Below are 11361 nucleotides of genomic sequence, written 5' to 3' on the forward strand. Positions count from 1 at the left end.
TTATATATGAAATTCTTTGTACAAGCTCTGGTACATGCCACAATTACTAAGTGATTCACAAATTTCTTGAACACTGTTCCCAAGCAAAAATCGTCGAGTCTTCCATTAATAATTCTCTTTCTATGGTGGCAATGGCTCCAACATTGAAAGTGGCCAAAATTCACACGTTACACGGTTACACTCCTTTCGTTGATTTGTTTTTGTAAGTGTATCAACACTATCATGGTTGACAGCACCAAGGACACTCTAGTCTAGACTCGCACTCTAGACCTTATTTAGCCAAACGTTAAACTGAAATACCAATTGTCTTTATTGAACTGAAGTGTAAATTCAGCTATGATGATACAATCAATAAACATAGGCTATCGTCTGACAACGGCTTTTTTCATTAGATAGATATGTCATCATGTCAATTAAGCTTAGGTTAAGTTACTGTATTTTCCGAATAATATTGCTAGTAAATTGCCTTAAGTATTATTTTCCTTGGTACCACAAATAAGTTTTATAGAATGAAGAACCTCGCACGGATAAAGGTATTAGAAAAAGATTTATTAAATGAGTAGACAGCGACATTCTATAGAGTACCAACGCGACGGTACACATAATAATACGCCGAAAGGATGCTGTGAAATGAAGTTGAAGTGATTTTGGGTCGGGGCTGAAAGGGTGAATAGAAGAAACCCCACACAAATTCAAACACAAAAAGAAAAAAAGTTACGCAGAGATGTCATTAGGAAAGACAATCCCTCCACCGAACAGAGACACACATACAAGACTGGCGATCGATTAGAAGGAAAGACAAAAAAAATGCGTTACATAAAGACAGTAAAGAGTGGTCTAGTTGTGTCTTCTGAGATAGAAAGGTGTGGGTATAGTATCTAGAAGGGGGGCGGCTCAGCATACAATTTCGTTCCCGATTCTAGTTCTTCGTAGATGATACCTAAAGATTTCTTATTCTTGAGCTGTCCTCACGCGACAGACAGTAATGAAGGATAAGGGAACGACCATATTAATCCGATCTGATTCTTTTTTTTGTTTGTTTGTTTTTTTTTTAGCTTATACAACGTACAACAAAAATCCCTCCACACCGGAAAAAACATGAAGTGCGGTTTATGAGATCGTGGCGGGTGCGCGACCAAAGTCCAAAACGGGGGAAGAATTGGTGTTTTAAAAAATAATAATAAAAAAAAAATCGATTTGATTGATTTATATTTGAAGGGGCCTTTCCGAGTTTGAAAATTCTAAAAAATTTTGGTAGTGGCGGGACGATGAAAAATGCTTCGCTTAAAAAAATGGAGCGTTGTGGGAGGGAAGGAAATTTTTAACTGTAGTTGTTGTGTCAGATAGGATGATTTCTTGCTCTTAAGCACGCTCTCCTCGAATACGCCGAGCCAACTGGATGTCTTTAGGCATGATAGTGACGCGCTTGGCGTGAATGGCGCACAAGTTTGTGTCTTCGAAGAGGCCGACAAGGTAAGCTTCGGAAGCCTCTTGCAGGGCACCAATAGCTGCACTCTGGAAACGCAGATCAGTCTTGAAATCCTGTGCAATCTCACGAACGAGGCGCTGGAATGGCAATTTGCGGATAAGCAACTCTGTGGATTTCTGATAACGACGAATCTCACGAAGAGCGACAGTACCAGGCCTAATTTATAAAATGAGAAATAAATTACATTAGCAACATGCTCACAATAGGCAATTTTATGAGTAAAACATAATGTCTAAAGAATGCAACTTGTGAATTACATTATACACGAAACATTTCATTTACCTGTAACGATGGGGCTTCTTGACACCTCCAGTTGATGGGGCACTCTTACGAGCAGCCTTGGTGGCAAGCTGTTTACGTGGAGCTTTACCACCAGTAGATTTACGAGCAGTCTGCTTGGTACGAGCCATTTTGAATTAACTGTTTAAATCTGAAAAGAATAAAATGAATTAATTGATTTATCAAAATGCTTTAAATTCAAAAGAAGCACTAGTGAAAACAAATCACTTGAATATAGATGTAACTTTTCTGAATATCTCACTAATGTAAAATGAAGAAAACCTTAGAGAATTTCCTTGAATATGCAAAAAGAAACGCATAGAACACTAGGAATCTAAAAACAAACTAAAAGGGATCGATGACTCAACACATTGGCTGTCAAACAACTTGGGCCGCTTTGGCGGGAAAATGGGTACACAAAATACAATGTGGCAACCACGGCGCTATTACTATCGATTCATAGGGAGAGAAAAAACTAACGCGTCCTGGGAAAAATGCTTCTCTCCTTCTACAACTAGATACAGGGCTTGGCCGATGAACCCCATTCCAGAGACGAACGGCGAAATACCCAGAAACGACACAAATTTCAAACAGAACTTTCAACACCACTTCACAACCAATTCGGGTTTAAAAAACACTTAATCGAATCTAGAGAATTCACTCTTCCTGAAGGCAGTTACAAAGATTGAGTTTAACATGATTAAATAGGTGAAACTTTAATTGAGAACTTACCACACGTAGTACTTGGGGTCTGCACTCTCGGAACACCTTACGAACAATGGCGACCGTTTTCGTTTTTGGAGGCCAGGACGACGCCTTAGGGGTATCCCGCTCTATCTCCCCACCCCCCTCTACGCAGGCGCGCCAAGAAACTTGCAGATATTTCCCCCTAACGGATGAATTTCAAACACAAACAAAGAAATAAAACTATTTTGCTATTTTGTATATCAACCGTTTTACTGCATATGCTGCTAGCCGTGCTAGGGCCTGATAATAATCAGCAGAGCAACTTTAAATGATTTTTTAAAAAAATTAATGAATTAGCCATTATCTGGTCTTATTAAATAATAATAGTGAGGTGAATGGTAGAAGAATTGCTTATTCCCAAACCTTTCTGTCTTATTGCGAAACTGACCTATATTACGAAACAGGGGCCAGGCTGTGATTACGACATCTTGATTAACTATTACCTGGCGGAATATTTCGCTTGCTGTTGTAATAGCTAAAAACCCTTTCATTTTTGTAAAAATTGCTCATCAACATTGATTGAATACTTTGAAAGGTATACGAGAAAGGAGCAAAAAGACGAGTCTCATGTCACGTAGACTGAACAATTTAAAAACGGCAAAATTGGTCGTCGTATGCGCTAATTATTCTTAATGCGCAAGTTATTCTCACCCTTTGATTTCAGAAATCAATAAGGAAAATTCTTGTTAAAATTCTATATTCTTTTAATACAATGTATTTACTATTTAGTGGTTTAATACGTATTTATTAAATATGGCACTTTGCGTAGAGGCTAGCACAGCAGAAGCAGACTGGCAGGGTTGTTTACAATGGCGACGCAATTAGTTGAGGGAGGAGACTTTGACTTGCTGTCTACTATATACGACATAATAAAAAGGTATAAATAGCTTATTTTTTTTGTTTTGCTGGACGAAGAAAATACGTTTCCAATCACTACATTTATAGTGTCGAAAAAGAACAGCAAGATAACGCCCAAAAGCAGAAAGATAGCCAAGAAGCTGGTCAAAAAGTTCTGGAATTACAAAGAAAGTTGGATCACGCAAGAGAAGTGGTAAGAGTCTCTCAGAAGTCACTCATTGTAGTGGTTGTTTTAATGTGTTTAAAGAATGAATTCAATTATAGATATGAGTTTAAACAAATTGTGTTATTAATCACAGGTTAAAAAGCTTCCCGGAATTGAACTCAGTAAAGACGAACAACTGCTACAAATTGATTTACTTAGAAGACAACTCACACTGAAAAGAGATCTTCTGAACAAATACAGATTGATTACTTCTTTTGATCGTGAAGCTCAGTCAGAGTTTCAAATTCATCAACATTAATTATGGTTTTCCGTTACTTTTTCAATTACTTTGCCAACAACCCACAAGTAATTGAAAAACTCTCCGATTCCTACCCTGTGCGTCGCGCCGCCCGACTCACTGTTTATTTGTACCACAAGGGTAAGACTTTGGGAGAAGGCGTTATTCAAGAAAAACTAAAGGACGGAGCAGGGAGAGTTAGTTCATTTCATGGAAGATTCAAAGAGGAACTCAAGCAAGGAATGAAAGAAATTAAAGATGCTAAAAAAAGGTGACCAAGATCTTCCAAGAATTGTGTATTTCTTTTACTTGTATTGTCAATAAAGTAGTGCTGCTGCATCAAGTTTCTTGATTAAAACATGTAAATTTAAAGAGAGAGATCCGAGAGGTGATTGTTAACCCAGCAACCCTTGACATGACACAGCTATAACGAGGATTTTAAGATCAATTCTCTTTTACGTTCGTCGTTGGTACAACTGGTGTACTATAGTTACGACGCCCTCGATTTCTCTTTGACGGTTTCTGAGGCTGATTTTCAAGTTTTTCTCCGTTGTCTTGCAATTCACTACTCTGCTGTGGCTGCTGCTGCTGTTATTTACGTAAAAATTTAGAAATTAAAATTCTAGAGAAACGGTGATTTACACTATTTGACCAACCTGTTGAGAGTATCGTTGCATTTTGGTTGGTTTAGAGCGATTTGTTGTTTGCGACTGAACTGTATGAGCGATTGCTCGAACAACGTTTCCAACTGCTTTAGTTCTTCCTTCTCGGAAAACCTAATTGAACCAACATAATAAACATTTAACACGGTTGAAAACAATCAAATCAGTAATACTAATTATACCAATCTTAATCCCGGTTTAATATATTCTGGATGCTTAATGAAGCGAAAATGAACTAAAGCCTTATCGCCAGTACGTAAACACTCTTGGGACATGGACTGGATTTGGGCCGTTTGTCGTAAAGAGCCACAGTGAACTGTAATGAGTTGAAACAAAATCCGCATTAATCCCCAAACCCTCACAACTTGTTGATTATTTCTCTTACCCATTGCTTGGTATCTTGTGCTGATTGTTGTAGGGTGATGAAGGACTAGAATTTCACCTTCAAATTCCCACGATGCTGTAGGGTTGAGTAATGGAGACACCAAAACCATCCCCTTCCTGATCTGTGATCTTTTAATCTATATAAACATGCATTTAAATGTTAGCTGTAGACAATTCCCACAAGGAAAAAGACTTTGGTACAACCTTTTTCAGTGCGAATGAGGCTGTTTGACCGCCACGAACTTCTTTAACTGGCATCCGCTTACGATGTATGCTTTTAATAGCAATAGGAATAAATTGCCCGACTGGGTCAGGTCCAAGGAGTAGTGTGTCATTGAGACGAATTGTGCCTCTTAATGTTGTCCCGGATACTACTGTTCCAACACCTGGCACACTATACTATATAGAAGAATATAGTCGATATAATAATAATATAATAGTCGTCGATAATATAATACTATATAGTACCGAATCATCGATTGAGAATTCCGCGGGTTCATCTGCCCCAGGGGTCATTCTGGCACTATTACCCCAAATAAATAAAATAAATAAATAAAATAAATAAATAAAAATAATTATTTTTAACCGCGATACCTTAACAAATTCATAAATGTTTTGAGGAGGTCAAGATTTAGACCCGATACGTTGGATACTTGAAAAATTGGACACAATCTGAATCAATTAAATGGGAGTAACGATTTTTAATAAAGGTTTTGTGTTTTCGACTAATTCAATTCACTCTTACCGTTCGGATACGAAATTTGTAGCGCTTAAGACGACATCATCTTTTGTCCGAACCAACAGTGGGGTTTTACGACAACCTGGCGATTTCAAAACTTTCAGCAATAGTCGAAGTGTATCTTGTAAGACGTTTGCTGGACACATGTCGACCTATGAATTGAAACCATTAAATTGGGGTAATTCACGCAAAAATAGCTGAATGAAATGGCTTCTTACTTTGGTTACGACAACAAATACTGGAACATTCAGGGCTAATGCCAATCCTAAATGTTCTTTCGTCATTCCTACAATGCCTGCATTCGCTCCAACCTGTGATAATCATGAGAAATATTTACATTTATTTAACATTTGCTTTTCTGAAAATTTACCATCAACATTGTAAAGTCTGGTACATGTCCTGTCATTCCAAAGACCGTTGTTTTTAAGTATTTCTCATGGCCGGCCAAATCAATGAATGTCACTACCTAAATAATCAACGGATGACCTTGGTAATTGGGCGGGAAAACGAAAAATCGCCGTCAATCTGCTTTATATACCTTTGTTGCTTTGGAGCAGATCTTAACCCAATCCAGTGTTCCGTGATCAGGCTCATTCACTACGTTTCCACTACTATCAAAACCGAGGATATCATTACCCACCGATGACGTTCTTCCCGTTTCGATTTCGTGTTTGTGACGGAAGAGCTTTTGGCGTGCGAGACCTCTGCCATTGTCCAAATCACCGTGGGTCAAAACACCAAGTAAAGTCGACTTACCCGCGTCGACATTACCAACTACAGCGACTCTGTTTAAGCGTTAATCGGAAAATATACAATCGAACCAATATAGTAACACACACGTAATTCCATCATTACCGAATTTCTACGAAATCTTCTTGATCTGCTCGATGGCGGATTAAATACTGACCAACAATTCCGCATTCAGAAGTCCTCTCACGAAGCACGACACAATCGGCTTCTAGTGTCGTTGCAATAGATTCGAGTGTTGCCACAGAAGCTCTGTAATCTTCTTCAATCAACCCACTTTCCTCACCTGGTTTTAGATGTACATGAAGACTGGATCAGTAGTTATGATTTCAATAAACAATATCAATTACCTTCACCAGCTCCGACTTCAAGAATGGTTTCACCATTACCCATTTCAATTAAATATTGCAGTTTTTTCACTAACAGTTCATACTGGCTCTCATTTGGTTTAACAAGGGCATCCTACAACAATTAGGTGATCACACCATATACAACATTTGTCATCAGTAGGTATTTGCCATGTAGTTATTTCTTACAAAATTACCTTGGTATTTACACTAGAAAAGTCTATCCCATTTGTATGTAGACTGTTAACATTATCAGATGTATGCAACCCAGAGAGAAGATTGGCCAAACTATTATTGCCATTCTCAGGTTCCACAGATTTTTCTTTAGCTGTTGCCATGGTCAAAACTATGTTGATTCTATAAATATAATTTGAAAAAACAGAAACACTTTACATGGGCAAACTACAGAAGCTGCAACAGCTGTTATTTAGATTCCCAATAATTTACACAGATCCCCCCCAAGGCTTGTAATAAAACTCAGAAAAATGAAACAACAAAACTCACGTGATAACAAATGACGAAATTAAACCTACTCATAGGATGAAACTTGGTTACATGCACACAGACAGGGGATCACAGCCTCGCAGTGTCAATAACGAAAAGTATTCGGTTGAATTCTCTTGAAAAACTCGCTTTGTTGTTGTGTTGTATTTTCCCCAACCTCCAACTCCAACTCAGCCAACTTCCTACTACTACTACTGCTTCGAACTAGGAAGCATCTACTAGCTACCATTAACACTTTGCATTTTATGCTATTTTCACTATTTTTATTTGAAATTTGAAAACAAAACAAAACAAACTCAGTGACTCCCTGACTTAGTCAGACTTAGTCATGGCGGTTGAATATATATTTCCAGCGGATGGTTTCTCGCACAACATTTCTCTCCACTGTCAGACACAAGTCTGAGAAACTTGTTTTATACCCGGTCGAGTGGTCGACATACTCGACATCCTGGACTGATGCAATACAAACCACTATTGTATGTCGTAGGCTACTAAGTCGTACTAAAGGAGGAAACCCTCCCCACCTTCCCCCCAAAAAATGTGTTTATTGTTTTGGTATTAGGATGATGAAATACTTTGCCAAGCAAATGACACTTTAAGATAATTTGTCAGCCAACTAAGATTAGGATATTCTATTCTAAGACTTATAAAAGATTGAAAGCATAAAAAGATAACTACATGATCACACCTTCTGTTTCATCTCGTATACTTCGTATAAACATTCACACAAGAACATGAATTTCAAGAGGCAGATAGGTATCGTATATGATAAGGTCTAAGATATAAACGAGAAAAGGGTAGCCAACATTAGGAGGTCTGCGTCGCGTTGCACATTCAAACGTATTGATGGCCCGCCGATTTTTTCTGTTTTTTAGAAAGACACGAAGAAATCTTGCTTTTGTAAAGTACTGCAAAAGAAATGACAAAATCAAGAAAAATCGATTTGACGGAAGGACGCTGCATGACAAGCCAGGCTAAAGCTCCTTATTCAGAAATAATCGATATCAACAAAATATCGTTCCGCAAAGTCGCGGATATAAATGTATCCATTTCGCCGCAAAAGGGTACATGTACAATAATGGATTGAAAGCAATACAACAAAAAAGGGCGAAAAAGATTTGGGAGGGATAAACGATTGTTTAATGTATAGCAGAGTGCAAAACGAGCATTCCGCACATACAAAGAGAGATAGAAAAAAAAATTTTGAAATAATTTTCGAGACAGGAGCGTTAATTCAAAGTATTCAAACTAGACGAACGAAAGCTGACGCAGTTGTCGTTCCAACCTTGATTCTTTCCTTCTTCTAAAGGAGACTAAATGAACTCGCTCGTGCCTCTTCCGACTTTTTGTTGCGTTCCGAAATTTTGACACAACAAGGGTTGGCGCACTCCTTTCGTTCGTTTTGCAGCATTAGTCATTGTACTCCCACCACTCCTTGTCATAACCCTCGTAAACGTGTTCAGCCAATACTCTTCTCCGGCTGTCACAGTATCTGTATTTATCTTGGACCTTCTGTTTGATATCGACGAGGTTCTCTTGCGTGATGTCGCGTTCAAGATATTCAGAAAGCTTCTCAGTTGCCGTTTCCAAATCTCTCTGATTGTCCTGCATGAGCAATAAATGTGTATCGATATTAATTCGACGTCGTCTACAATGTGAGCAGCAAACGTACCTCAAAAATGACTGACTGATTATTTTTCTTTAGATAGTAGGCGAACACGTAGGTGTACATCAAAGTCTGTCGGCATTGGCACAGAATGTCAACGGCCTTTTTCAAGAATTGCACCTAGAATACAAGAGCAGAATGTCAGTTTGGTTTGTCAGTCTCCACTGTAACGATCTTCTTACCTCAATCCATGACATGTTGTGCTGCTGCATTTCCTCCATCTTCTCCTTAACGGTGGCGTAATGCTTGTGCTCCAGACGAAGCGACTGCATGTGATTCATGTAGCGATTGCAGTAAAAGAGGTAACGCTGCAGCGCCGCCCTTGAGCGCTCTTGGGCATCTCTAGCTGCTCGGGCCTCGTCTTCGTCGTAACGATTGCAATTGTACCTATCGTTTTTAAATTTAAAATTAGCAAAATGAAATTTCACATGGTCAAACTGGACTCACCAAGATGTTCCATGAGGCTCCCATGGTCCGAGACAAACCCAGCAAAATTCGGTTTTACAATGAGAGTTTTTGCAAACCATGTGATTGCATCCTCCATCTTTTTCAATCGTAGCTTTGCATTTAGGGCATTCCTATAATACGAAAAATAACAGGAAATGAATGATTGCAATAACACTTACGATCAATCATCAAGTCGCTCTATACCTTGGTGTTAGCTGCAATCCAATTGGAAGTTTCAGAGTCATCGTCACACTTTTTTATCCACTTCCGGAGAAGTGTGCAGCGAACTGGCTCGTGCCAATTGTTACCACATGCAAAACAGAACGTATGTCCGCAACGACAAGTAACTGGACGTGATTCGACGTGCTGAACTCGAAGAACACTGCTACAATCCGGACTTGGGCACCACCTTAATAATCGATTACACTGCAACGAACAAGATACATTTACTTAATAATGACCATGTTTTAACAAAACAATGTAACAAAAACAACATACCTCCACAAAGCTATTGGTGATGAGATGTTGATACTTGAGTCGTACTTTGGCGTCAGGTACGAGTTTCATGACAGTGGCATCATCAATAAGAATTTCACAATTGTGAGCGGCACAAGATATGGTTTGGCCGATACCTTCTGACATGATCTTAGTGGTGAGATATTCGGCCCAGCACGAGACGCAAAACCGGTGCCCACACTCCAATCCAGACATCACAGACGAAGGTAAGGTTGATAAACAAATCTAGAGCAAAATAAGACGCATGTTGGAAGGTTCGAGTCTTTCACAAAAATGCCCACAAAAACGCACCTCACACTCTTCGACACTTGGACCTGCACGGCGCTGATCTTTCTTGGCAACTTTAGCTGGAACTGCAGCTTTGGCAAATGGACTTGCAACGTGAGCTTCTGTGAAAAGTTTTTCTGGATCGCCATCATAGTATCTCTCCATTAGTTTCTCTTTATCCCAACGAAAATGGTTAAGCAACATTCGAATCACAGTGGAGGGCATCTGCAAGAAAGCCATTTCATTATTTACATAGTCGATGCCAATCAAAATAGTAATATACATACCTCAACAACTATGTTAACTTCTTTCATACACTCATTCATGTGCTGAAGAATTTGTTCAGTGGTCAGAACTTCGTATGGATATTCATCGAGTTCTTGCCTGTCTTTGGGATTATTGGGTTCTTCTACCATTGCAAACTCAACATCATCATCGCCACTGGACTCGTTACCAGAATCATCATAATCATCGTACATTATTTCCTCATCAGAATCCATGATGTATCTGAAAACACAAACAAAAATTTTAATATTTACTTCAAACTAAATACTAAATACAATAATATTCACAACTAGCCTCTAGGCAATTTTGATTTCTTGTCATTACTAATTTGATTTAATTAAAAAAACTAAGAGCAAGAGCAACTGAAGGTTGTGAAATTTAGTGCAGTCAAGTCTCAAAGTCTATTCTCGACGTTTTATGACGAATATGTTTGTGACGAACCTGCTTTTACGAAACAATGAACGTTGATAAGCACTTGGTGTATGTTAGTACACCAGCAAATCTGTTCCACTAAGACACTGCAATTGGATCTCATCAGCTGAAGAACAACTGATTTGGTTGGAAAATTGGAAAGGAATATAGAAGAGAACGATTCTCTTGTCTGTGGTGTAAAATCCCCGAGAGCTGCAATTGAAAGAGAGAGAAAAAAAAGGCCGTCAAACGCGAATGGCCAAGGACGTTTCTCAATCTCTTTGGTCTTTTGTGTGTATCGCTATTCCGGGTTTCAAGTGTAAATAAAATTCTTTTTTCCTTTCTTTGTCTTGCACTATTTTCCAGAGGTTATAATTCAAGTAAAAAAAATTGCCTAATTAATTATTTCGACTTGAGAAAACCTTCTAGAGGTCGACTGCCCTAACGATATTACTAATATGTAATATCTGTCGGACATGTTTGTACAGTGTTGCAGTAATCAAGAATATTTTCATTTTTCCATGTCTTTTTGGTTAACTAATTAGAAGAAGTTTCTGAAACGTATTTTAT

At 38.5% G+C, this 11361-nt stretch overlaps 4 protein-coding genes across 11 annotated transcripts; 1 reads left to right on the top strand and 3 right to left on the bottom strand.

Annotated features, from left to right (window-relative positions):
• Window positions 1-528: 528 nt before the first annotated feature.
• LOC124193224 (histone H3.3A) lies at window positions 529-2654 on the bottom strand. Its single transcript, XM_046586946.1, has 3 exons — window positions 2501-2654; window positions 1772-1919; window positions 529-1645 (listed from the first exon to the last, which is right to left on the bottom strand). Exons 2-3 carry the CDS (start codon window positions 1897-1899, stop codon window positions 1363-1365), a joined length of 411 nt encoding a protein of 136 aa, XP_046442902.1. The 5' UTR covers window positions 1900-1919; window positions 2501-2654; the 3' UTR covers window positions 529-1362.
• A 611-nt stretch (window positions 2655-3265) lies between these two features.
• Window positions 3266-4159, top strand: LOC124193229 (mediator of RNA polymerase II transcription subunit 9-like). The gene is made up of 3 exons (XM_046586960.1): window positions 3266-3392; window positions 3461-3566; window positions 3673-4159. The coding sequence occupies exons 1-3, from the start codon at window positions 3325-3327 to the stop codon at window positions 3835-3837; spliced, it is 339 nt and encodes a 112-aa protein (XP_046442916.1). The 5' UTR covers window positions 3266-3324; the 3' UTR covers window positions 3838-4159.
• Window positions 4100-7595, bottom strand: LOC124193177 (GTP-binding protein 1-like). 6 transcript variants are annotated; one of them, XM_046586912.1, is made up of 15 exons: window positions 7229-7595; window positions 6893-7052; window positions 6699-6810; window positions 6457-6634; window positions 6140-6386; window positions 5972-6067; window positions 5820-5912; window positions 5608-5753; window positions 5457-5534; window positions 5331-5385; window positions 5067-5261; window positions 4864-4999; window positions 4661-4794; window positions 4473-4592; window positions 4100-4401 (listed from the first exon to the last, which is right to left on the bottom strand). In XM_046586912.1, the coding sequence occupies exons 2-15, from the start codon at window positions 7031-7033 to the stop codon at window positions 4261-4263; spliced, it is 1872 nt and encodes a 623-aa protein (XP_046442868.1). In that variant the 5' UTR covers window positions 7034-7052; window positions 7229-7595; the 3' UTR covers window positions 4100-4260. The 6 variants fall into 6 exon arrangements, with proteins under 6 accessions (XP_046442868.1, XP_046442842.1, XP_046442833.1 ...); XM_046586886.1 differs by having other exon boundaries at window positions 4100-4404; window positions 7200-7595; XM_046586877.1 differs by having other exon boundaries at window positions 4100-4407; window positions 7229-7458.
• Window positions 7596-8212: 617 nt separating this feature from the next.
• LOC124193205 (E3 ubiquitin-protein ligase arih1l-like) lies at window positions 8213-11293 on the bottom strand. 3 transcript variants are annotated; one of them, XM_046586921.1, is made up of 9 exons: window positions 10822-11293; window positions 10383-10602; window positions 10120-10320; window positions 9811-10053; window positions 9517-9738; window positions 9313-9443; window positions 9048-9252; window positions 8872-8985; window positions 8213-8804 (listed from the first exon to the last, which is right to left on the bottom strand). In XM_046586921.1, exons 2-9 carry the CDS (start codon window positions 10593-10595, stop codon window positions 8610-8612), a joined length of 1524 nt encoding a protein of 507 aa, XP_046442877.1. In that variant the 5' UTR covers window positions 10596-10602; window positions 10822-11293; the 3' UTR covers window positions 8213-8609. The 3 variants fall into 3 exon arrangements, with proteins under 3 accessions (XP_046442877.1, XP_046442885.1, XP_046442892.1); XM_046586929.1 differs by having other exon boundaries at window positions 10675-11284; XM_046586936.1 differs by lacking the exon at window positions 10822-11293 and adding an exon at window positions 10668-10686.
• Window positions 11294-11361: the final 68 nt, after the last annotated feature.

Source organism: Daphnia pulex, chromosome 1 (genome assembly GCF_021134715.1).
Source record: "Daphnia pulex isolate KAP4 chromosome 1, ASM2113471v1".
Lineage (NCBI taxonomy): Eukaryota > Metazoa > Arthropoda > Branchiopoda > Diplostraca > Daphniidae > Daphnia > Daphnia pulex.